The following is a 27,016-nucleotide window of genomic DNA, read 5'->3' on the forward strand; positions in this document are numbered from 1 at the left end:
AGGGTCTTGAAATGATGTTTGTATACTCATGTTCATAGCAGCATTATGCACAATAGCTAAGAAATGGAAGCAACTCAAATGGCCATTGATGGATGAATGAAGGATAAGCAAAATGTGTTATGTACATACAATGGAATATTATTTAGCTTTAGAAAGGAAGGAAACTCTATACTATACTACAATATGGGTGAATCCTGAGGACATTATGAGTGAAATAAGTCATAGACAAGTAATTGCATGATTCCATTTATATGAGATAGTGTAGTCAGAATCATAAAGGCAGAGAGTACAATGGTGGCTATCAGGGGCTAAGGGGAGGGAGAAATGGGGAGTAACTGTTTAACTGGTATAGAGTTTCAGTTTTATAAGATGAAAAGATTTATAGGGATGGATGGTGGTGATGGTTGCATAACAATTTGAATATATTAATACCACTGAACTGTACACTTAAAAATGGTTAAGAAGGAACTCAGAAAGACAAATAGCATATGATTTCACTATGGGTGGAATTTAAGAAACAAAACAGATGAACATAGGGGAAGGGAAGGAAATATATAATACAATGACAACAGAGAGGGAGGCAAACCATAAGAGACTCAATTCCAGGAAACAAACTGAGGGTTGCTGGAGGGGGCATGGGTGGGGGCATGGGGTAACTGGGTGATGGGGATTAAGGAAGGCACTTGAAGTCATGAGCACTTGGTGTTATATTCAACTAACGAATCACTAAATTCTACTCTGAAAATAATACAGTATATGTTAATTAAATTGAATTTAAATAAAATGATTTTTAAATTGTTAAGAAGGTCAACTTTATGTTATGTATATTTACAAAAAAAAAAAAAAACCTTCAAAAAAAAGTCCCCAAACAAAGATGTCCTGCAAGGAGTCTTGGTCCCATTTTTCTCCTCCATCTTGCTGATTCCCACTCTCTCTGCTCCAAGGCAACCAATCTTGTTGGTTTCTGTATCTCCTTCCAGGTTTTCTTTTTGCAAATATAAGCAAATATAAAGCTATATTCTTCACCTTCTGACTTCTTAAAAGATATTAAAAAAAATTTTTTTTTAACAACTTCACCTTTTCTGGAGTATGTAGCAAAAGGAGCTAGTAAGTACCCAGCTTGAATGAACTCACAAGATGGAGACTTGGAAGACAATAGCTATTTGAGGAGAGGGTAAAGTAATCTTGCTTGCTCACCACGAGTGAGGCCTTTAGGGACAGCCAGAGTCCTCCAGGACAGAGCTTTAGGTATCTCTCCTAGGCAGATTCTCAAGCTCTTCAGAGTTACCTTTTCTCGGGAACTCTTCTAGGCCACTCCCTCTGATGCAATATCTGGGTTTGGACAGAAAGGAGGGAACTGCACAGCCCGCCCCTTCTGAGCTGACTGGGCTGACTCCTCTTTCTAGAACAATTCAGTCTTCACAGCAATTCAAACCTCAGCTCCAACACCTGCATTCTGAAGCAAGGATGGCTGAGATGGACAGAATGCTTCATTCTGGAAGGAAACAATATTCCAGGTCAAGCTGAATCTGCCAAACACAGACCCTCTCTGTGGTTTTAGAAGAAGTCTTGACAAATCTTATCATGTGGTTTTTCTACGCCTTGATTCCTTGTTTACTCGTAGGTAAGTATGAATTAGAATATAGCCAGTAGCTTGGGATTCAAATATAGGTTAAGAAGGTGAAAAATACTTTAGCAGAGTTTGGAGTTGCAATATATATATAGAACATATTGTGTCTGTTTTTAAAAAGGTTTCTCAAATCTTAAACCTTCATCCCCATTCACAAAGCAACAGCCTGCATTCTGTTTGGAAATCTCTTTCCTAATGATCACAGAACAATTTGGAAAGATAAAGTATCAAAGCAGATAGATTAGCAGAGCTCCATGCATTTTATTATTAATCTCATCTGGGACACGTGGGTTGCTCTGTTGGTTAAGCGTCTGCCTTCGGCTCCGGTCATGATCCCAGGGTACAGGGATCGAGTCCTGCATCAGACTCCTTGCTCAGTGGGGAGCCTGCTTCTCCTGCTTATCCCTCTGCCTGCTACTCCCCTACTTGTGCTCTCTCTCTGTCTCTCTGACAAATAAATAAAACCTTCAAAAAAATTTGTCTCATCTGGATTTAAAAGGCAAAACATGGTTATCTGGGTCTTTCTGTGTGTGCCTTGGGATGTTAACTGTAAAGACGGTATAGTAAAATAAAGATTCTAATAATATATACATGAATAAAAAGGCTTAATTTGCAACCTTAATATTGGGTATAAGACCTATAAAAATTGAATTTCTCCTGGTCACTGCAGAAAAAGTAGCAGTTAGGTACTCCATAGCATCTTAAAATAATTGGTTTGGGGCATTTTCTCTACCAGTAAGATTACATAATTTTCTCTGCTCCACTCCTGGCTGCTTGTACCTACATGCTTTGTTGTTCCAAAATTGAAGCTCCTTAGTCTTTGCTGTTTCTTCATGCCAAAACACATTTAAGGGAAATTTAAAATTTTAATACTCTGAGGTACTGGGCACTTTGCAGTGTTGGTGGGAGCCCTGAGTTCTTTCTGTCTTTCCTTCCTTCCTTCCTTCCTTCCTTCCTTCCTTCCTTCCTTCCTTCCTTCCCTCTCTCCCTCCCTCCCTTGCTTTCCTTCTCTCCCCTCTTCCTTCCTTCCTTCCTCTGAGAACTAATTGTTTTAGTTTAAATCAGGCAACAAATTATTCTAAAGTGATTTGCAGATGTTTAGAATTGGCTTTTTAACATCAAATTTACAGTGTCTCTTCCTAGCTCAAAAACCTTCACAACTCCCAATTGCTCAGTGCATGAATGCTCAGGGCATTCAGATCCACTGTTTGTTTCATGATCCTGCTATTCAGGCCTCAACTCTGTTCCCCATTTTTCTTTGACAATGGTATGAACCACGGGTAGCTGCTGTTTTCACCTATAATACCCTCATTTCCTCCTCCCAGCTTTTATGATCGTTATTTCCTACCAGAAGCACTCTGTTCCTTTCCTCAACTCAAGCCCATACTCCCCTTGTCATTCCTTCTACCTTTAGACTCTTCCCAGACTTCTCTCTCCTTTGACCCTTGACCGCACATACTCAGCTTCAGTGGGTTACTTCTGTTTCCTGTGCTGGCCAGAGGAAAGGGCCTGGACATCTTTTCTGGTGTCCTCACAGCTCCTAGCGTAGGCTAATCATGTTGGTTATTTGGTTAGTTAGCTGATTGATTAGTTGGTGGAAACAAGTTGCCAGAAAAACAAGCCCCCACTAAGCCAGAGGGAAAAGATGAGGAGGCCAAATGAGAAGGGGAAGGCTCAGCAATTTTTTCCAAATTCTTTTTCCTTCACTAAGGTATTGTTGACATTTAACATTGTATTACTTCCAGATATACACCATAATGATTTGGTATTTGTATTTATTGCAGAATGATTAACATCCATCATGGTTATGTATGATGATGGTTAACATCCATCACCATACATAGTTATGTAACCGAACCAATGCGAGTTGGCTCCTTGATGAGTCAGAAACTGCAAGTTAATTTGTTGCACAAGGAAAACTTCTATTTGCAACAAATAAGGAGATGGCAAATGGCTTCCAAAGCGGTAACTCCCCCAGGGTGGATGGGTTCCTTTTGTTTAGAGTTAGAATGAATATTTTAGATAGGAAAACCCTGTCATGGTATGTAGAGGGGGACATAACTTTGCACATGTGCTGTAAGGAAACATGCCTAGGCACACATTGTACATTATGTAAATGAGACTTGTGCTTCTCCTTTACCATGAGATAAAGGTAATTGCTGGTCATTCCACAGGTCACTCCATGGTCCATCTGCATAGGCCTTAGCCTAGGTTTAGCTCAAGCAGTCTGGGTCATCTGGGATAGTAGGAGGTGGTGTCAGGGCCATCGCCATCCCCTGGGGGTAGGTTTGGGTTTCATTTGCCTGAGTTAAGAGGTAAGCCAAAAAGAAGAGCTTAAGGAAAAATATAGGACAAAGGTTAGTGAGTACAAGCAGGTGGGCAGTGAAGGTCAGGTCTTGGAGTCTAGTTGGTGAGTTACACATCTTTTTTTTTTTCTTGTGATGCAATACAGTGCTATTTAAATACCTTAAAATCTGCAAGCAGTATTAATAACTATAGATACCATGCTGTACATTACATCCCCAGGACTTACCTTTTTCACTTAAAACTGGAAATTTGTACCTTTTGACTCCCTTCGCCCATTTTTATTTTTATTTTATTTTTTTAAAGATTTTATTTATTTATTTGACAGAGAGATCACAAGCAGGCAGAGAGTCAGACAGAGAGAAAGGGGGAAGCAGGCTCCCCGCTCAGCGGAGAGCGCGATGTGAGACTCGATCCCAGGACCCTGAGATCATGACCTGAGCCGAAGGCAGAGGCTTAACCAACTGAGCCACCCAGGCGCTCCGCTTCACCCATTTTTAAATTTGGCATTTTCTTCAGTGAGGCAGTCCAGTCTTTTTTTGTTTTGTTTTTAAAGATTTTATTTATTTATTTGCCAGAGACAGAGGGAGAGAGAGCGAGTGAGCACAGGCAGACAAAGAAGCAGGCAGAGGCAGAGGGAGAAGCAGGCTCCCTGCCTAGCAAGGAGCCCGATGTGGGACTAGATCCCAGGACGCTGGGATCATGACCTGAGCCGAAGGCAGCTGCTTAACCAACTGAGCCACCCAGGCGTCCCAAGTCTTTTAAGCCTTTCCTGAAAACTCCTGTTTCAAACAGAGCTGGAAATGAGTGTGGTCTTCTGCCACCTCTAAACCTATACAGAAAACCAAAAACCAAAAAAAAAAAAAAAAACAGTAATGGAAACCACAAGGATGTCCCAATCAGAGACACCTGTGTGAGTTTTGACTCCATCACTTGCTAGCTCAGTGACTGTATCATACAACTTCATTTTCCTCATCAGTGAAATGGTTAAAAAAAAAATAGTCACCTTGAGATTGGGAGGTGTTTTAATTAAATGAGATGATGCAAACCAAAGCACTCTGAAGATGTCCATGTGTGCCACCTCCCGGTTAATTATTATTATCTGTGGGTTACGTAAACAGATGGTGTTCTCAGCAAATAATTGCTTTAGTTGAGGTTGCCTTTATACAATTTTGACCATTTCCTCTGGATGGTGTAGGTGATTGCAAAGAATTCTGCAAATTCTAAATGAACTTCTATTACTCTAGATCCCAGGACAGGTGGGTAGAAATTCTTGCTCACCTTTATAGAATTCATTTGCCTTGCGCTGTCCCTTCCAAATAATAGTGTGTGATTCAGGAAACTGATCACTACTACTACTACTACTACTACTGATTCCTCCTAGTACTACTACTACTACCACCACCATCACCACCACTCCTCCTACTACTACTGCCACTACTACTACTACCAACAATATTAATAGCAATAGCAGCAACAACAATCATAGTGGCTGTTTCTGAGCTCACACAGTGCTCTAGTTTAGCAAAAATGTTCTCTTGACTTCTCAAAATCCTGCAAAGTAGGTGGTATTACACCCACTTTATACCATGAAACAGACTCAGAGAGGTTCAGTAATTTGCCTAAGTATTTACATATAGTAAGTCAGAGAATTGGGATTTGACTCTGGTTTGGCTAGTTCCAGAGCCTGTGCCCTCTGTATCTCTCTCAAAAAGAAGCTGAGACACTGAAGCAGGAAGGGAAAAGGGAGGACAGACAAATAAAGGGGAATAAAGATGCTGCTACCTTTTCTGAGCATTTGCTATAAAGGCTGTTGGAGGGTAGAAGTGGCAGAAAGGAACCCAAGTGAGGGGAGCTGGCAGTAGACTCAGTGGTAGGAAGCCAGCATTGGCATCATTCTAAGGAGGAGATACAAGGATTTCTGTCTGGAAAATTTGCCCAAGGGCTTTGTGGTGGGCAGCCTTACTTAGTAGCAAAAACATCCTATATAAAATAGGAGATTAGGAAAAAGGAAGTAAGGCTGAGGCTAATTTCATTAAGGGAGCCAACACCTAATTCACTTACTTAATTTTCATTAAATGACATTTCTCTTACCTTCTGTGTGCTAGGTTCTGGGCTAGGTGCTGATTATAGAAGAATAAATTGGAATCCCTTGTCTTCAGGGAACATAACAGCCTGCTGGGAAATATATTTAAGTCTTTGGCATTAGAGAATTGACCATTATAGTTTCAACTATTCTTTGGCAATAAGAGGTAAGATCTGCATTAGTGGTACTCAGTCTCAAATGCACATTGCAATCATCTGGGGAGCTTTTAAAACTATAAATGCCCGGGTTTCAAGAGCCAGAGATTCTGACTTAATTAATCTAGGGTGCTTTCTGGGCATTGGAATTTTTCAAAACTCCCTATCTGGGGCTCCTTAGAGAAGTGGTTTATTCCAGGACTGGGCAGAGAAAATGAAATACAAGTCTGGAGCATTTGTAGTGAGTAAGAAAGTACTCAAAAAAGGATGGAGCCCTAAGTGAAACGAGTATCCTGGATTGGATCCTGGATTGGAAAAAAGAACATTAGTGAAAAACCTAACAAAATTCAAGCAAGTGTAGAGTTTGGTTAATGGTAATGTACCAATGTTGTTGGTTTCTTAGTTTTGACAAATACATCATGGTTATGTAAGATGTTAGTATTAGAGGAAGCTGGGTGAAAGATATGTAGAAACTCTGTGTTATTCATATTCATGACCCCATACTAATGTAAATAGTTAAATGAATGAATGAATGAATGAATGAATGAATAGTGGAGAAAGAACAGCTCTTCCTTACAGAATTCCAATTAATAAACAGTAAATCATGGTGAATTAGAACATCAGAGCAATAATTGTTACAAATAATAGCCACTAGTAAGTACTAAAACTAATGGATAAAAGTTTGAGAAGGGGAATAGTCACATAGTGTCAAAGTATGTCCTCTAAGTTATTTATTAATTATAAAGGGAGAAATGATAACTTTTATAGTAGAGATACCACCTTAACCAAGTCACGAAGGTTAACATCACCCATAAGACACTTACATCATGAACTCCCTGTGAATACATGCTAAAAATATATTACCTCAGTCAAATTATGGGAAAAAATCAGATAAACTCAAATTGAGGAATATTCTACAAAACAACTGACAAGTACTCTTTTAAAATTAACATATAATGCATTATTTGTTTCAGTGGTACAGACCTGTGATTCATCAATCTTAAATCATGTGCCCTCTCCAATGTCTATCACCAAGTTATCCCATCCCCCCACCTCCAGCAACCATGTTTGTTTCCTATGATTAACAGTCTCCTATGGTTTGTCTCTCTCTCTCTGGTTTCATCTTGTTTCATTTTTTGCTCTCTTCTCCTATGATCCTCTGCCTTGTTTCTCAAATCCCACATATCAGTGAGATCATGTGATAATTGTCTTTCTCTGATTGACTTAATTCTCTTAGCATAATACCCTCTAGTTCCATCCATGTCATTGCAAATGACAAGATTTCATTTTTTGATGGCTGTGTAATATTCCATTGTGTGTGTATGCGTGCACATACACACATGTACTTATCACATTTTTAAAAAGATTTTATTTATCTATAAGACAGAGAGAGAGAGCACGAGCAGGAGGAGCAACAGGCAGAGGCGGAAACAGACTTCCCACTGATGATGGAGCCCAATGCCGGACTCAATTCCAGGACCCCGGGATCATGACCTGAGCTGAAGGCAGATGCTTAACCGACTGAGCCACTCAAGCATCCCTACCACATTTTCTTTATCCATTCATCTGTTGATGGACATCTGGGCTCTTTCCATAGTTTGGCTATTTTGGACATTGCTATTATAAACATTGTGGTGCACGTGCCCCTTGAGATCACTACATTTGTATCTTTGGGGTAAATACAAATTTACTCCAGTAATACAATTTCTGGGTCATAGGGTAGCTCTACTTTCAACTTTCTGAGGAAACTCCATACTGTTTTCCAGAGTGATTGGCTATACCAGCTTGCATTCCCACCAACAGTATAGGAGTGTTCCCCATTCTCTACATCCTTGCCAACATCTGTTGTTTCCTGACTTGTTAATTTTAGCCACTCTGACTGGAATGAGGGGGTAGATCTCATTGTGGTTTTAATCTGTATTTTCCTGATGCTAAGTGATGTTGAGTACTTTTTCATGTGTCTGTTGGCCATCTGGATGTTTTCTTTGCAGAAATGTCTGTTCATGTCTTCTGCCTGTTTCTTGATTGGATTTTTTGTTTCTTGGGTGTTGAGTTTGATAAGTTCTTTATAGATTTAGGGTAGTAGCCCATTGTCTGATATGTCATTTGCAAATATCTTCTCCATTCTGTTGATTGTATTTTGGTTTTGTTGACTGTTTCCTTTGCTGTGCAAAAGCTTTTATATTGATGAAGTCCCAATAGTTCATTTTTGCCCTTGCTTCCCTTGCCTTTGGCTATGTTTCTAGGAAGAAGTTGCTGCAGCTGAGGTTAAGAGGTTGGTGCCTGTGTTCTCCTCAAGGATTTTTTTTTTTAAAGATTTTTATTTTTTCATGGGCAGAGGGGGGTCACAAGTAGGCAGAGAAGCGGGGGGGGGGGGGGGGAAGCAGGCCCCCCCCCGACCCAAGCAGAGAGCCCTATGCGGGACTTGATCCCAGGACCCTGAGATCCTGACCTGAGCTGAAGGCAGAGGCCAAACCCACTGAGCCACCCAGGCGTCCCTCTCCTCAAGGATTTTTTTTTAATTTATTTTTTAAATTTTATTTTGTTTTTTTAAAGATTTTATTTAGTTATTTGACAGAGATAGATCACAGTAGACAGAGAGGCAGGCAGAGAGAGAGAGAGAGGGAAGCAGGCTCCCTGCTAAGCAGAGAGCCTGATGCGGGACTTGATCCCAGGACCCTGAGATCATGACCTGAACTGAAGGCAGTGGCTTAACCCACTGAGCCACCCAGGTGCCCCTCCTCAAGGATTTTGATGGGTTCCTGTTCTCACATTGAAGGTTTTCAACCATTTTGAGTCAATTTTTGTGTGTGGTGTAAGGAAATGGTCCATTTTCATTCTTCGGCATGTGGCTGTCCAATTTTCCCAACACCATTTATTGAAGAGACTGTCTTTTTTCCATTAGACATTCTTCTGTACTTTGTCGAAGATTAGTTGACCATATTGTTTCGGGCCTATTTCTGGGCTCTCTATTCTGTCCCATTGATCTATGTGTCTGTTTTTGTGCCAGTACCATACTGTCTTGATGATGACAGCTTTGTAATCAAGCTTGAAGTCTGGAATTGTGATGCTGCCAACTTTGGCTTTCTTTTTCAATATTCCTCTTCTATTCAGGGTCTTTTCTGGTTCCACACAAATTTTAGGATAATTTGTTCCATTTCTGTGAAAAAAGTCAAAGGTATTTTTTTTTAAGATTTTATTTATTTATTTGACAGAGATCACAAGTAGGCAGAGAGGCAGGCAGAGAGAGAGAGAGGAGGAAGCAGGCTCCCTGCTGAGCAGAGAGCCCAATGTGGGGCTCTATCCCAGGACCCTGAGATCATGACCTGAGCCTAAGGCAGAGTCTTAACCCACTGAGCCACCCAGGCACCCCAAAAAGTCGAAGGTATTTTGATAGGGATTGCATTAAATGTGTACATTGCTCTAGGTAACAATATTTGTCTTCCAGTCCATGAGCATGGAACATTTTTCCATTTTGTTGTGTCCTTCTCAATTTCTTTCATGAGTACTTTATAGTTTTCTGAGTACAGATCCTTTGCCTCTTTAGTTAAGTTTATTCATAGGTATCTTATAGTTTTGGGTGCAATTGTAAATGGGATCAACTCCTTAATTTCTCTTTCTTTTGTCTTCTTGTTGGTTTATAGAAATGCAACTGATTTCTGTGCATTGATTTTATATCCTGATACTTTACTGAATTACTGTATGAGTTCTAGTAGTTTTGGAGTGGAGTCTTTTGGGTTTTCCACATGCCATCTGCAAAGAGTAAGAGTTTGACTTCTTTTTTGTTAGTTCAGATGCCTTCTATTTTTTTTGTTGCTTTGTCTGATTGCTGAGGTTAAGACTTCTAGTACAATATTGAATAGCAGTGGTGATAGTGGACATTCCTGCTATGTTTGACCTTAGGGGAAAGGCTGTCAGCTTTTCCCCCATTGAGAATGATATTTGCTGTGGGTTTTTCATTAGATGGCTTTTATGATATTGAGGTATGTACACTATGAAGAGTTTTAATCAAGAAAGGATGCTGTACTTGGACAAATGTTTTTACTGCATCAGTTGAGAGGATCATTTGGTTCTTGTACTTTCTTTTATTTATGTAGTGTATTGCATTGATTGATTTGCAGATGTTGAACCAGCCTTGCAGCCCAGGAATAAATCTCACTTGGTTGTGGTGAATAATCCTCTTAATGTTCTGTTGAATCTTTTTGACTAGTATCTTGGTGAGAATTTTTGTAACCATGATATTGGTTTGTAATTCTCCTTTTTGGTGGGGTCTTTATCTGGTTTTGGGATCAAGGTAATGCTGGCCTCATAAAAGGAGTTTGGAAGTTTTCCTTCTATTTCTTTCTTTTTTTTTTTTTGAACACTTTCAGGAGAATAGGTATTAATTCTTCTTTAAATGTTTGGTAAAATTCCCCTGGGAAGCCATCTGGCCATGGGCTCTTGTTTATTGGAAGATTTTTGATTACTGTTTCAATTTCCTTCCTGGTTATAGTCTCTTCAGGTTTTCTATTTATTTGTGGTTCAGTTTGGTAGTCTGTATATTTCTAGGAAAGCAACAGTTTCTTCCAGATTGTCTAGTTTGTTGGCATATAGTTGCTCATAATATGTTCTTACAATTGTTTATATTTCTTTGGTATTGGTTGTGATCTCTTTCATTCATTATTTTATTTATTTGAGGTCTTTCTCTTTTCTTTTTGATAAGTCTGTCCAGGGGTTTATCAATCTTATTAATTCTTTCAAAGACCCAGTTCTTTGTTCTTTTTGTTGTTGTTGTTTTATTTCTTCTACTGTTCTTTTGGTTTCTATTTCAATGATTTCTGCTCTAAATTATTTCTCTTCTGCTGGGGTTAGGCTTTATTTGCCTTTCTTTCCCAGCTCCTTTGCATGTAGCATTAGGTTGTGTATTTGAGACCTTTCTTGTTTCTTGGGAAAGGCTTGTATTGCTATATACTTCCCTTTTAGGACCCTTTTTGCTGCATCCCAAAGATTTTGAAGAGTTGCGTTTTCATTTTCATTTGTTTCCATTAATTTTTTTTTTAGTCTTCTTTAATTTCCTGGTTGACCCATTCATTCATTAATAGGATGTTCTTTAACCTCCATGTATTTGCGTTCTTTCCAACTTTCTTCTTATGATTGAGTTCCAGTTCCAAAGCATCGTGATCCAAAAACATGCGGGAACAATCCCAGTCTTTTGATACTGGTTGAGACCTGATTTCTGACCCAGGATGTGATCTATTTCATGTGCCCTCAAGAAGAATGTATATTCTGTTGCTTTAGTATGGAATGCTCTGAATATATCTGTGACATCCCATCTGGTCCAGTGTGTCATTCAAAGCCCTAATTTCCTTGTTAATCTTCTGCTTAGGTGATCTGTCCATTTCAGTGAGTGGGGTATTGAAGTTCCCTATTGTTATTGTATTATTATCAATATATTTCTTTGATTTTGTTATTAATTGGCTTATATAATTGGCTGCACACATGTTAGGGGCATAAATATTTATAATTCTTAGATCTTGTTGAATAGACATTTTAATTGTGATCTAGTGTCCTTCCTCATCTCTTATTACAGTCTTTAGTTTAAAATCTAATTTGTCTGATATAAGGATGGCCACCACAGCTTTCTTTTGATGTCCATTACCATGACAAATGATTTTCCACTCCCTCACTTTATTTTTAATTGTTTTTTAAAGATTTTAGACTTAAAGATTTTACTTTTTTATTTGACAGAGAGGGAGATCACAAGTGGGCAGAGAGGGAGGCAGAGAGATTGGGGCTGAGCAGAGAGCCTGATGCAGGGCTTGATCCCAGGACTCTGAGATCATGATCTGAGCAGAAGGCAGAGGCTTAACCACTGAGCCACTCAGGCCCTCCTCTACTCCCCCACTTTAAATCTGGAGGTGTCTTTGAGTCTAAAACGAGTCTCTGGCAGAGAGCATAGCAATGGTTCTTGCTTTTTTATCTATTCTGATACCCTGTGTCTTTTGATTGGGACATTTTAGCCTGTTTACATTCAGAATAACTATTGAGAGATATGAATTTAATGCTGTTGTATTGACTGTTTTGCCTGTAAGGTGACTGTTACTGTATATTGTCTCTATTCCTTTTGGGTCTATGTTACTTTTTGTCTTTCTCTTTGCTTAGAGGGTTCCTTTCAATATTTATTATAGGGCTGGTCTGGAGATGACAAATTCTTTTTTTAAGATTTTATTTATTTATTTATTTATTTAATTTAAAGATTTTATTTATTTATTTGACAGATCACAAATAGGCAGAGAGGCAGGCAGAGAGAGAGAGAAGGAAGCAGGCTCCCTGTTGAGCAGAGAGCTGATGGGGGCTCGATCCGAGGACCCTGGGATCATGACCTGAGCTGAAGGCAGAGGCTTAACCCACTGAGCCACCCAGGTGCCCCGACAAATTCTTTTCTTCTATTTGTCCCGGTAGTTTTTTATCTCTCCATTTTGAATGACATCCTAGCTGAATAGAGCATTCTTGGTTACATACTTTTCTCATTTAGCACCCTGAATATATCATGCCATTTTCTTCTGGCCTGCCAGGTCTCTATGGATAGATCTGCTGCCAATCTAATGTTTCTACCCTTGTAAGTTACAAGATGCTTTCAGGATTTTCTCTTTGTCTCTAAGATTTATAAGTTTCACTATTATGTGTTGGATATATATATCCATTTTTATTGATTTTTGAGGGGGATTCTCTGTGCCTCCTAGATTTTGATGCCTGTTTCCTTCCCAGATTAGGGAAGTTCTCAGGTGTAATTTGCTCCAATATATCTTCTGCCCCCCTCTTTCTTTCCTCTTCTTCTGGGATCCTAATTATTCTAATATTGTTTTGCTTTATGGTATCACTTATGTCTTGAATTCTCCTCTTGTGATCCAGTAGTTGTTTATCTCTCTTTTTCTCAGCTTCTTTTTTCTCCATTAATTGCTCTCCTATATCACTAATTCTCTCTTCTGCCTCATTTATCCTAGCAGTTAGAGCCTCCATTCTTTTTTTTTTTTTTTAAAGATTTTATTTATTTATTTGAGAGAGAGACAGTGAGAGAGAGCATGAGCGAGGAGAAGGTCAGAGAGCGAAGCAGACTCCCCATGGAGCTGGGAGCCCGATGCGGGACTTGATCGCAGGACTCCGGGATCATGACCTGAGCCGAAGGCAGTCGTCCAACCAACTGAGCCACCCAGGCGTCCCTAGAGCCTCCATTCTTGATAGCCTCTCACTGATAGCCTTTTTTATTTCAATTTGGTTAGATTTTAGTTCTTTAAATTCTCCAGAAAAGGATTCTCTAGTGTCTTTTATGCTTTTTACAAGCCCACCTAGTATCTTTGTAATCATTATTCTGAACTTTGGTTCTGACATCTTACTATTGTCCATAGATTAGGTCCCTGGCAGTCAGTACTGCCTCTTGTTCTCTTTTCTGAAGTGAGTTTTTCTGTCTTGTGTTCTGTCCAGAGAAGAATAGATGGATGAGAGAACAAAATGTTAAAATGGCAACAATGACTCCAGAGAAATATACACTAAACAAATAGGAAGAGACCCAAAACTAAGAGGGGGGAAAAAAAGAATATAATCAGACAGGTGAGCAGAATAGAGCAATACACCTGATTCTGTGTATTTTGGTCTGTTTTTTTTTTTTTAGAAAACTAGACCCCAAAGTTGTAAAGAAAGAAAAACTTACATATGTACAAAAATAAAATGAAATATAATGAAAGGATAGAATATAACTATAAAAATGGAAATTAAAAGACAAGAAAAAAAAAGAAAAACAAAAACAATAATAAAGAAAAAAAGGAAGGGATATAAACAGACAGGTGAACAGAATAGAAATACATTATCTCTTGAGTGTATTTTGGTCAGTTAATTAGAGGAAATTATACCCAAGATTGTAAAGAAAGAAACATATATATAAAAATAAAATGAAATACATTGAACACATTGAAAGGATAGAATGTAACTATAATGATGAAAATTTTTAAAAATGTAACAAAACAGAAGACCCCCCCCCAAAAAAAAAATAGGGAGAGAGAGAATATGATCAGGCACGTGACTAGAACAGAGCCATATACCATATTTTGATCTGTTAGAAGAAACTGCATGCCAGTTATATATATATGTATAGATATAGATATCTATCTATCTATCCCAGTATGTGTGTGTATGTGTGTGTATATATATATATATGTATATACACACAAATCAGATTAAATACAGCGAAGTGGTAGAATGTCAATGCAAAAATGAAAATTAAAAAATATTTTAAAAAAGAATTTGATAAGATAAGTTGCTTGAAAAAGGAAGGAAGAAAAATCTAAAAAAAAAAGAAGACCATTAAAAAGATTAAACTTGAAGACTAAAGAATCATGGGGAAAAAGTCATGAATTCTATGGGCTATATTCCCTTAGTGCTGGTGTTCTGTAGTTCACTTTGATCAGTAAACTTGGTCTTGGCTAGATGTTCTTGTTGATCTGGGGGAGGGACCTGTTGGATTGATTCTCAGTTGTCTTTGCCAGGGGCTGAGTGACACTGCCCTTGCCCGGGGCCAGACAAAGTAATCTGCTCAGGTTTGCTCTATGCACCCTTTAAAAAAAAAAAAAAAAAAGATTTTATTTATTTATTTGACAGAGAGAGATCACAAGTAGGCAGAGAGGCAGGCGGGGGGGGGAGAGAGAGAGAGAGAGAGAAGGAAGCACGCTCCCTGCCACGCTGAGAGCCCGATGTGGGACTTGATCCCAAGATGAGATCATGACCTGAGCCAAAGGCAGAGGCTTAACCCACTGAGCCATCCAGGCGCCCTCTATGCACCTTTTGTTCCCTGGAGGCTTTTGTGCAGCTTTAGAGGATGAGAATGAAAATGGCGGCCTCTCAGTCTCTCGCCCCAGAGCCGAAACTCGGGGCCCCACTTCTCCTGTGAGCCCTCAGATAAAAGCAGTCAATCACTTTTGACTCCCTGGTCTCCAGCTGGACTCTGAGCTCACCCAGTTTGTGGCTGAACATTTCTATCTCAGGCACACAACCTGCTTTCGAGTCTCCAAACGCAGCAGATTCCTGTGGCCTGCTTCTAGACCCCTACCCCTCCTCCCAGGGGAGGAAAGGGGGTCTTGCCAGTTCTGCCACAGACCAGGGTTTATGGCAACCATGAATTGAGAGCCCACTCCTGGGCTCACTCTTTGCAGCTGACTTCCGCAGTCTGATGCTTGGGAGCTCTGCCACTCAGGCATCCCTGGTCTTCCTGAGACCTAGAGGATCACTCCCTGCTTAGCTGCCTGAGTGATATCCCTCACCGGAGCAAACTTTTGAAAATTTCGATTTCATGCTCCACTGGTCTCTCACTTGCTGGTTCCCAGCTGATAGAGGTTCCCTCCCCCTGCTGTCTGGCTTCCCAAATATTACCTCAGATTCACTTCTGTGCACCTCCTACCTTGCAGAAAGTGGTCACTTTTCTATTTGTAGAGTTGCAGCAATTCTTTTCTTCCATCTCTGGTTGAGTTTGCAGGTGTTCAGAATAATATTATAGCTTTCTCTCTGAATTCCCTTTAACCAGATGAAATTTAGGTCTCTTGCTCCTCCACCATCTTGGACTCCTCTCCCTGAGTAGTACTTTTAAAGGTGAGGTCATAAAGACAAAGACTGAAAACAGTTTGGTGGAGACTAAATGCAGGATCCTGAATTGGTTCCTGGGAAAAAGGAAGGATATTAGGAGAAGAACTGGTCACATTTAAATAAAGACTGAAGCTTCATTAATGATACTGTACTAATGCTAATATCTTAATTTTCATAATTATGTTATGGTTATATACATATGGAAGGCTAAATTAGAGTGTATATAGGAGATTTCTCTACTATTTTGGTAGCTCTTCTCTCTGTCTGAAATTATTTTTTCTAAGATTTATTTATTTGAGAGAGAGAGAGAGAGAGAGCACTTGAGTGAGTGGGGGAGGGGCAGAGGGAGAGAATTTTTCACGTGGACTACCTATTTAGGTAGTCTCACGACCCTGAGATCATGACCCTAGCTGAAACCAAGAGCCAGATGCCCAGCTGACTGAGCCATCCAGGTGCACCTAAGTCTGAAATTATTTTAAAACAAAACTTAACAGGACTGCCTGGGTGGCTCAGTCTGTTAAGCACTGGACTCTTGATTTTGGCTCAGGTCATGATCTTAGTGTCCTGGGATCAAGCCCTGAGTCAGGCTCCACCCTCAGCGTGGAGTCTGTTTGAGATTCTCCCTCTCCCTCTGCCTCTGCCACTCCCCCTGTGTGTGCGTGCATGCTCTCTCTCTCTCTTTCTCTCTCTCTCTCTCTCTCGGCAGGGAGTCTGCTTCCTCCTCTCTCTCTCTCTGCCTGCCTCTCTGCCTACTTGTAATCTCTCTCTGTCAAATAAATAAATAAAATCTTTAAAAAAATAAATAAAAATTACTAATTATAGTTGTATATTTACATAGCTATATAATACCCATATATCTGACTAGAGAAATGTGTTATACAACACATATACTTTGCCAGAGGAAGGATGTTGGAGAGGACCATGTCTCACCCTCCTGCAGCTGGCTCTTCTCCTTTTCATCTCTTAAGTGATTGCAAAGTTGAGTGGGGATGACAGGAAGCCACCCTGTGGGTACCCCAGGTGTTTCCTTGCAGGGCAGGCTGTGGATGCTGAGAGTAAGATGGAGGTAGATCACCAGGGTCCTACATCAGAGAATCAAGGGCATTAGGCGGGAAGTCCCCAGGACCCCCCATCTCCTCATGGTCACAGGGCTTGATAACGAACAACAGGTGCCAATCTGGAGACAGGCACAGAGATGAAAAAACCCGGGTGAGTGCCCCCGTTCTTCCCACACTCTTATCAATGTTATCGCTACAGTTGTAACAGCAAAGGAAGGCAGGTGTTAGGCATTAAAAGAGAAGTTTGTAAAAGTGGGAGGAGAAGGACCATAACAGAAGATCCAGGCTACACCCTGGGATGCATGCAAGGATGGACCCCAGGACTGCCCACCTCCTTAGGAGGGCAGGTTCACTTTTATAGTTCTCTTTGATACTGCATGAAAACCGTAGACCACTCTGGGGCACACTCAGGGCAGACCACATACACCTGTGTGAGGAGATGCGTGGGGCCCAGCTGGCTTAGGGTCCTGCGGTCTACTGGGGGTGGTGCCCTTCTGGATTGGACTCCTTCCACAGAAGACCTGAGCCTGCACTTCCCGGCTGGCAGCTGATGCTCCATTTGGCTTCTTGGGGGATGTGAAGGGATGTGTTTTGGTATCTGAGGATGGCAATAGCAGGAGAAGGAGGTAATGAGAAAGTGGCAGGAGACTGCATGGCTTTGGTCACATGGATAGCAAGTGGCAGAGTCAAGGCCTGCATCTAGGTGGGTCTGACATAAAAGTTTAAATAATGTGCTTCAGTTTTCTCATTTGTACAATGGGGAAACCAATGGTCCTTACCTCCCAGTGTGATCATGAAGATTAAATGAGATAGTCATTTACCAATCCAACACATGGCCTAGATAGAACATAGTAAGTACTCATAATATTAGTCATTATTATTATTGATGTTAATATGCCATTAATCACCAAAGGCAGAGTTAAAATGATGATAGCAAAAATTTAGCATCAACACAAGTATGATGAAATTAGAATTGTTTCTGATTCATTAACATGTGAGGCCTTTTAATAGAAACTGATTTGAAGCTGTGTCATTCCTCTGATATGAGCCCACATGTCAGCCTGTCTAAATGCTTCAATCCCAGATGGAGTGGCCATCCTGCCTGCCCCTCAGAACCTCTCTGTACACTCAACCAACATGAAGCATCTCTTGATGTGGAGCCCAGTGGTTGTGCCTGGAGAAATAATACACTATTTTGTCGAGTACCAGGGGTGAGTTTTTTTGTTTCTAACTATTCTCCCTTTAAAGAATATTTGATTCCTAGAGGTATAGTCCTCATTGCAGAGCTCAAGGGGACTTTGTGAGGCCAGGGACAGGTTATTTCCCATGATCTGCCTCCTCTGTCTGCATGGGCGTTGAGACAGTTGAAGAAGCAAGGAAAGCTGTCCTGTGGATTTGACACTGAACTCTCTGGGAATGTAAGTGTGTATAAACACATTTTGGTACAGGTTCTTTTCAACAGTGAGCCAACCGTCTAATCCTAAAGAAAATGCTATGAGTTTGACTCTGACTTGAGGTGGATAGATCACTGGAGATGCAGATCCTTTGGAGGTGGAGGGAGACCAGTTTTCCTGAATCGGAGCATGCCCGTAGGAACCAAAATAAATCATGACCTTAAAGGTCAGCTGGACCTGGGGCTAAGCAGGCTCTGCTCTTTTCCAGGTGTCCAGGTTCTGAGAGCTGTTGAGAAGGGACAGGGACACAGAAGGTGCTCAATCTGTTTCATGAACAGTAAATACAAACTGAGCAGTTATGTGTGTAGACATTCCTCTGGGCTCAGGGGTAGAGTAGACAAGGTTCTTAGCTATAGGAAGCTTACATTTAGAAGAGAAGACAGACAGTAAAAAGGGAAAGAAATAAATACACTAGGTTTGCACTCTCCAGTGTGGCAGCACTAGACACAGATAGCTATTTAAATTTAAATTAATTACAATTACATTAAAGTGTCTGTTTCTCAGTCATACTAGTCACATTTCAAGTTCTTGATAGCCACGTGTGGCTAGTGATACCATAGTGAACAACTGTAATATAGAACAGGTTCTATTGGGCAGCCCTGTTCTAATTGGCTTCAGATAGTATTCTGTGCCAGAGGAAGCTAAAGGCTGATGAGATAGAGGGTCGACGCCGAGGCTCCTTTTAATTAGGTGATCAGGTGTGATGAGCAGTGGGTGTTATACTGAATCACTGAACATTATATCAAAATCTAATGACATACTATACCTTGGGTAATTGAATTTAAATTAAAAAAATTAGGTGGTCAGGGAAGGTCTTTCTGAGGAGCTAATGTTTCAGCTGGTGTCTGAAGGACAGGAGGAGCCAACAAATGTGCAACAGCAGGGGTGGAACATTTGAAAAGTGAACAGGCCATCAAAGTTCCCAAGGGAACAAGAGCTCGGCATGTGGGAGGAATGGCAAGGAGGCCATGGAGAGGGAATATCGTGTTTAGGGGAAGAGTGAGAAAGAAGGCCAGAGAGCCTTACAGTCCACAAGAAAGAGTCTGTATTCCATTTTGAGTGCTTTGGAAGCCACTAAGGAGAGAAATGTCACTGTCTGTTGAGTGATGAATGGTTTGAAGAATGGCAGGAGTCAAAGCTGGAAGATCAGTGAGGAGACCACAACAGGGCCAGGGATGACAGCAGCTGAGAGCAGCAGCTGAGGGGGTGCTGCACAGTGAGAGGCCAGGACAGACCGGCGTTTTCACCTACATTCCCTTGTTCAGTATTAAAAGGACTAAGAAAGAATGGATGGTTGTTGAGGGAAGAAGTGGAGGAACTGGAGTGTGGAGCAAATGCTTGTTTTGCTGACTCATAAAAAGTGGGTGAATGAGGCAGTTACTTGCTCCTGTCACTGAGCCTGGGTAAAAGGGACTGGTGTGATGCTGTGCCCTCCTTTCCTTGGCCAGAGAGTATGAGAGCCTGTACATGAGTCACATCTGGATCCCCAGCAGCTGGGGCTCACCCACTGAAGATCCTGAATGTGACATCACTGATGACATCACTGCTACTGTGCCATACAACCTCCGTGTCAGGGCCAGCCTCGGCTCACAGACCTCAGCCTGGAGCACCCTGCAGCATCCTTTTAACCGAAACTCAAGTAAGCTGCTTTTTACTTTTTTACTTTTTACTTTTTTTGCTTTTTACTCTTTTTACTCCCCCACCCCCACTGGCCTCACCTTCAGGAATCAAATTCACTGAGGCTTTCAGGATTCTTCTTAGCGTCAAACTGGCCTTGTAAACCCAGTGTACCATAAACACACACAATCCTAACTGGTCCATTTAAAAATTTACCAGCTGCTTCCCACATGCCCTCTCATTTTGAAAGAGACTTTGGAAGTCAAACCTGACTCTCTCTGTCGGGGTCTGCAGGTGGTGGGGAACATGGAAGGAAAGCTGTTCTGAGGTAGGGAGGTGGAGCTAGGACTGCTTCTTCCTACCTTTATAGTCCCTCGATAAGTCTTACATTGCCTCCCATCTGGTGCCTCATTAACCTCATATTTGTTGCCTGTGTGAGCAGCTTCTTTGTGCAATAGGATCTATATCTTTATTAGACTCATCAGAAACAGTCACTGGGAAATAAATAACTTTTCTACAGTAATAGTACCTGGAAAATGATTGAGGAAAAAAGTATGGGAAGAATCCATGGGAAGAATTTGGCGTGGCCAAATCTGGCAGAGTGCAAGCAATGGTCAGTGTGTAAAAAGGTGTGTTTGGGGAAGAGCAGGAGTAAGGGCTAGTCCCATGGTGAAGGGCTTTGACATGAAACTTGTTGAAATCAGTAGAGGGTAGTCATGGAAGAAGAGAGGGTTTAGGCCCTCTGGTCTGTCTTCTGCACCGATCACTCTGAATGCTGTGTGGAAAGTGAACCGAAGTAGGACAAGTCTGCAAGGCAGAGGAAGAGTGAGGAGGGCATTGTCATTCCAGCTGAGGCAAGACTGGTCTTGATCCTAGAAGTGAGGGACAGGACAAGAAGGAGAGGGCACATTTGAGAGACATGGCTGAGTCAGAAAGGACAGAGCTTGGGAACAAGTTTTGGGAGATGGAGTGGGGAGAGACAGTGATGGTGCCTAGCTTCTAGTTGTGGTCGGTGAGAATGTCATCCAAGACAGAGAACCCCGGAGGAATAGGAGACACTCCTGGCTTTGGGCTCTTTACAATCGAGACTCCTACAAGGTAGCATGCTGTGGATGTCTGTTTGGCAGCTGGAAATCAGGCCCTGGAGCTCAGACTTGCCAAGATCAGATACAACACTAAATTAACAGCTAAAGGCTTGGGAGCATATGAGATTGTCGAGGGCAAGTTATGAGGACAAAGAGAACTCAGGACAGAATCCTGAGAAAACTCAGGGTTTAAAAAGTGAATGGAGGGAAGGGCACCCATTGGTGGCCCAGCAAGTAGCAGCATGGAGGGGAGAGAGGTTGCTGATAGGTCTGAAGGAGGGTCCTGAACGGGACTTTGGGAGAATGACTTCATGGAATGTTAGGGGGACGGTGGTGAGGCTGCGAGGTGGAATATTGAGTGGAGAGGGGAAGGGGTAAAGCAGGTCCTATTCTGAGACAGGTACAGACAAAAATGTGACCAGGTTGGAGTTCTGGGAAAGGCAAGGGAGAGGCCTTTGATGATCTCTGTTTTCTTGATGCAGCTGAAGGTCTTCTGCTGTGAGTGAGGACAAAGGAAGGTTTGGGACAGCATTTATAGTAATAGGGTAAGTCAAAGGTTACTGAACACTGTATAAGATTGGGTAGAAACCAGGAAGATTCAGAAGGTTAGGGAGCCCAAGATGGAAGGGGCTGAGTAAGGTGAAGACAGATCTGAAGGGGAAGTTGATCCCCTGGAGTCAGACAGGTATGATCCAAATTCCAGCTCAGTCACTTGATAGCTGACTCCCTGCCTCCTCACCTGTAGGAAGACCCTCGCTGGGTGGTTGCGGGCACTATAAAAGGTGAAATGTGTAACTGTTCAGGGCAGTGCTGTCCTAGCATAGCTCTCAGCTATTGGTAAGTGTTCTCTTATTATTGCCCAAGGGATGCTTGGAACCAAGAGCCAGAGAGCAGAGGAGAGAAGAGGTGGGGGCAGGGGTAGGACCACTAGAATGAGTTACCAAGGGGAATTTGGGTGCTAAATGTGGGTTTCTCTGCCCAGACTTCTTTCCCCAGACACTGAGAGGGTAGAGTGGAGGCAGTGGGATCTCAGTGTGAGGCACCAGGGGAGGCTGGGGGGGCACTGGAGGGTGCGGTGCCCCAGCAGCTTCCAGCATCACCTGTCTCCAGCTCCTGGGAGCCTGGGGCTCCAGCCCAGACCACTGCTGGGAATGGGCAGCCATTGTTGAAAAGGAAGGTACAGGTTAGTTGGAGATAAAGTGCTTATAAAACTACATGGGCAGGGCGTGTGCTTGAGAAGACCAGTATAAACAGGAAGGGGTCTCACTGCATGAGAAGCTGGGGAACAGGAAGGAGCCTCTGCACCTGCACCAGAAGGTAGAAGATACTCTGTGGGATCCTGGTGCAGACAGAGTTAGCTACAGAGTGAGGATGGAGTTGCGACTCCTAAAAGGGCTTTGCATCTGTTCTTTTGTCTGTGAAAAAGGCCACCCCAACTTCTCCACAGGCATGTGAAAAATCTTGTTTTAAGGCTCTTCTGAAAAGGCTCTCCTCCTCTTCAGGGGAAGCCTTGTTGAGAGCAGAGTTTCCTCACCTTGGTTATACCTCCCAGGCACAGCAGAGTCTAGAACCACCTGTCTGGGACTCATCCCCAGGGATTCTATTGTAAATGATCCATGTGCATTCTGTGACCGGGAGTTTGCAAATTTCCTGAGATGGTTCTCATGGATAGCTGGCTTTGAGATCTGCTCCTATTTAGCCTCCCATGGAGGCTAAATTCCCCATGCAGCAGAGTCTGGAAATGTGGAAAGACGGGCTTAAATTCTGGCCGTTCACTGTGTGACTCTGGGCAAGTCACATAACTTCTCTGAGGCTCAGTTACATCATGTGAACAACAGGAATAGTGTGTGCCTTCCCAAGCTTGCAGGAACAGAGGTTCCTGCCCTAACAGTGTCAAAAATTTTCCTCTGAACTGGAATGACTTTAGGCCATTTTCCTTAATTCTATTCTCAATACATTTGGAGAAGAGAGGATCTGGTTTTAGTCATGCTTACTTAAAACTGAAGCTTCTGACCTGGTTATGTTTGGCACAGTTGGTCCCTGACTTTTCCAGTTCTCCTGTCTCCTGTCCAGGCAGCTCTTCAAATGCCAGGAAATGCTTTGCTCTCCAAAAACTCCCTCCAGGAACTGCTTTTCCTCTGAGTATCCACTGACTCCAGTGCAGGGGATTTAGCCCAGAACGAAGCCCACTGTACTTCCCAAGCCAAGGCCAACCATTGGGGTGGCCCTTCTGGTCCCGCAGTGCTTAGATCTGACAGGCAAGTATGGACCCATCCTCAGTAGCCAGGGACTGGAGGCTGCCTGTGTGTGCCCTTCTGTTCATGGTCTGCTGAAGGGAAAGAATCCACAGGGACTGCTGGTCTCCCTGTTTGGGATTCCAATAATGTGAAATATGGGTGTTTATCTGAAGCTTTAATTTCTAGAGTTGATTATTAGAATTTCTAAAGCCCTCTGACTTTCCAACATCCCCATTAGAAATATGAAGTGAAGAATTACTGGACCAAGGATAGAATGGCCAACCCATTCTCAGGCTGCTGATTTCCTAATGCTGGAGAATTATCAGCAGCCAGTATATGTCACTGATCTCTTTGAGCTACAGTGATACACATGTCCCTGCAGGTATGTTCATTCCTAAGGGGCGAAGAAAGGACCCAACTGTTCAGTAGAGACCTGAGCTCATGCAGGTGTTTGGCAAGCATTAAGAAATAGCATCTGCTCACTTAGATGAGTCAAGGTGAGGAACAATCTCTGCCAAAAAGTAAAAAGAGAAGCGTGGGTTATAAAATTTTAAGACAAAAAGAGATGTTTACCTGAGTGTTCAGTCACTTTTCTTAAGTATATGTGCCTCCTGAAGAAGGAGCAGAGGACTTTATTATGGTCAAGGAGTGAAAAAAGAGAATTGTACTAAGTCTTTATCATTAAAAAAATTTTGCTCATCATTCAAAAAGCATTTACTGAACACCTGCTGAATACGAGAGAGTATTGGTATACAGTAGTCCCCCTTATTTACAGGGGATTCATTCCAAGACCCCCAGGGGATGGCTGAAATTGAAAATAGTACCAAATCCCATATATCCTATTGTTTTTTCTTATACATATATACTTATGATAACGTTGAATTTATAACTTAGTCACAGGAAGAGATTAATAATAATAGCTAATAATAGAAGAACAGTTATAACAATGCACTGTAAGAAAAGTTACATGAATGTGGTCTCCTTTCTACAAGTTATCTTACTGTGCTGTACTGGCTGTCCTCCTCCTTGTGATAATGGTAAAATGGTAAAATGCCTACGGCAGGAGTCGGAGGAATGATGCAGGCACTGTGTACTGACCTTCTGATCATATATCAGAAGGAGAACCATCTGATTCCCTCCTGATTTTAGATAACTAAAACCCCAGCAAGCAAAACCTCAGATAAGGAGGAGGATGATATAGCTTCTGCATGCTGGGAAGTTACATCCACCGCCCCTGACTTCCCTACCACCCCTGCCTATTTCTATTGATGACTTGGTTCTAATCTCTCAGGACAGAAACCAGTCCTGTCTGCAACCAGCTTTGATTCTCCCCCTGTCTTACCAACAGCTATCCTCACACCACCTGTGATGGAGGTCACCAAGGACGGCTTCCACCTGGTTATTAAGCTGGAAGACCTGGGGCCCCAGTTTGAGTTCCTCGTGGCTTACTGGAGGAGGGAGCCCGGTGCCAAGGTGAGACTTCCAACCTTGGCCTTGGAGTCAGGTCTCAGGGAAGGAGTCACAGACCTCTGAGAGGTGGGTGAGGAAAGCTGTCCCCTGAAGTGCTCACTGACTAGGGGTGGGCTGAGCACAGGCAGGCCTGGGTGCAGGGTGGGAAAGAAGAGATGGGAGCACACTGACAATCCTAGAGCCTCCTATTCAGAGAATTGCCTGGGTCCACCCCAGTCTCAGGCCAGATTTGCTGAAGTATGGGGGTTGCCTCTTTGTTCTAAACTCGAACATGGTATGACCCACAGTATCTTTAGTATCTTTCAGTTATTTCTTCCTCCTCAGCCTGGCTTCTCAGCCATTCTCCCTGGCAGCTTTAGGTGCAGCAGACCAGGGTGTTCCAGATCAGCTAGATGATTTCAAAAGCATGTGAAACTGGCACAAACCTCTTGAGGGTGTGTGTCTGGGTAGGGTGCAGAAGGGGGGGTGGATAGCCAGAGCTGGCTTGTGAATAAATTGAATTATCAGCCAGCTGGTCACCCAAAATGCCTTGATGGGGCACTGCCCCAACCTCCTGTGGGGTAGCTGGCTACAGGCTGGGATGTCCACACTCCCGGAGTGAATGGCCAAACAAACAGAAGGGCTAGGGCTTGAGCAGGAACTGAGGGATACCAGACTGATCGGAGACCCAGTCCAAGGTGATTTGCAAAGACTACTCCCGTCAGCCCAAGGAAAATAGGCTTTATTAAGAGTCTAGATAGGATGCAGTAGGGGGCTTTCATGGAATCTATGAACAGAGCAGGCCTAGGTTACCCCCTGACCTCATAAGCACTATGCGGGGGACAAAACACATGCCACCATCTCCTCAACAGGGACAATGGTTTGGGTAGCTTCCCTTGAAAGGTGAAATATGTAGCTGGGGCAAGCGATAACAAGGGTTTCCGGTATTTACTCCTGCGGGGTCAGGGCCCAGCAGTAGGACAGGACATTGCCAGCCAGCCAGATGGAGGGGCAGTGTGGGGGGCAGATCAGGACATGGGCAGGAGGGAGCATGCAGCTCGCTTAGATTCTTGGAATGGAGCCCACTCCCCACCCTTGGTAACAGGCAGGGCCAGTGCTGAGAGAGGAGCATGTACCCTGAGTCACTGGGGCTCAGCCCAGACAAGCCTCCACAGGTTCAGATGTGGAGCACAGGCTTCCATGGGTGGGTAGAGGTAGAGGGGAGTACAGATGGATGGACAGGTGGGTAAATGGATGAATGCGGGAGGAAACAAACCCCACTAGCCGCATTGCTACTGTGCACTGATCTTTGTGGCAGCACTGGCCACGCCAAGCCCTCAGGCTCATCAGAGCTCTGACCTTCAGGTGTTTGTGCCAATGTGACCCATCAGAGAGGACTTCCCTAACCATTCTGCTTCTTGCCTCCGCCTCATCCTACCCTTTGCGGGGCCGTCTTTTGTTTCACAGCCCCATCACCCTCTGCCGTGTGTCACACAGGGTCTGTCTCCCCACAGGTAAGCTCCATCAGAGCCAGGACTTTGCTTTGTTCAGTGCTGTATACCTCAGGGCCTACAGTAGAAACTGGCATGGAGGAGGTGCTTAATAAATAAATAAGAGTGAGTGAATGAATGAATGAATGTAGGAATGAGAGGGAACATTCACTATGCATCCCAGAAAGGAATACCTAGAACTTCCCTTCCTTGGCTCTTTCTGCCCTTTCCTGTCCTGCTTCCCCCAGGCTGTAACTGTTTTCTGGTTTCCTCAAGGAACATGTCAAAGTGGTGAGGAGCAGGGGCATTCCAGTGCACCTGGAAACCATGGAACCTGGAGTCCCATACTGCGTGAAGGTCCGGACGTTGGTGAAGGCCATTGGGAGGCACAGCCCTTTCAGCCAGGTGGAGTGTGTCAGGGTGCAAGGTACGTATGGCCTGCCAGTTTCCTGGAGACCTGCACAGGCCACAGCCCCTCCTGGTGGATGGTTGGCTACCTGCTGGGGACCTTTGGTTCTGAGTTTCCCCTAGGATTCACTTACCTGCTCCCCAGCCGGGAGGGTGTCTGTGATAAAAGTGTGCTTTCCTCTAATTACCCTCAAGGGGAGAGTTCACCCTAGGACTGGCTGGGGTCCCTTGAGCAGCTGTGTGGAACACTTTCCTTCTGAAAGTTCACTAGGCCTGAGGCCAGATATTGTAAGACTGGTTTACCCTGATGGCAGTGGCCTGGGAACCTGACTGGGCTAGGGTGCCAGAGAAGCAGCCAGGGGTCTGAGAGTCAGACCTTGCAAGGAAGGCTAAGGTCCCCTCCTAGGTACCTCACCCCCACCCACCGCTGTATG

At 42.9% G+C, this 27,016-nt stretch overlaps 1 protein-coding gene across 1 annotated transcript in view; it reads left to right on the top strand.

The window, feature by feature from the left end:
- The first annotated feature begins 1,545 nt into the window (after nucleotides 1-1,545).
- Nucleotides 1,546-27,016, top strand: part of IL20RB (interleukin 20 receptor subunit beta) — a 35,153-nt gene continuing 9,682 nt past the window's right edge. Inside the window, exons 1-5 of the mRNA XM_059387980.1 lie at nucleotides 1,546-1,624; nucleotides 17,927-18,053; nucleotides 19,745-19,935; nucleotides 24,584-24,708; nucleotides 26,451-26,601. Of these exons, the coding sequence (XP_059243963.1) occupies nucleotides 1,585-1,624; nucleotides 17,927-18,053; nucleotides 19,745-19,935; nucleotides 24,584-24,708; nucleotides 26,451-26,601 (634 nt within the window). The 5' untranslated portion in view covers nucleotides 1,546-1,584. The remainder of the gene's footprint in view (nucleotides 1,625-17,926; nucleotides 18,054-19,744; nucleotides 19,936-24,583; nucleotides 24,709-26,450; nucleotides 26,602-27,016) is intronic.

Source organism: Mustela nigripes, chromosome 2, assembly GCF_022355385.1.
Source record: "Mustela nigripes isolate SB6536 chromosome 2, MUSNIG.SB6536, whole genome shotgun sequence".
Taxonomy (NCBI): domain Eukaryota; kingdom Metazoa; phylum Chordata; class Mammalia; order Carnivora; family Mustelidae; genus Mustela; species Mustela nigripes.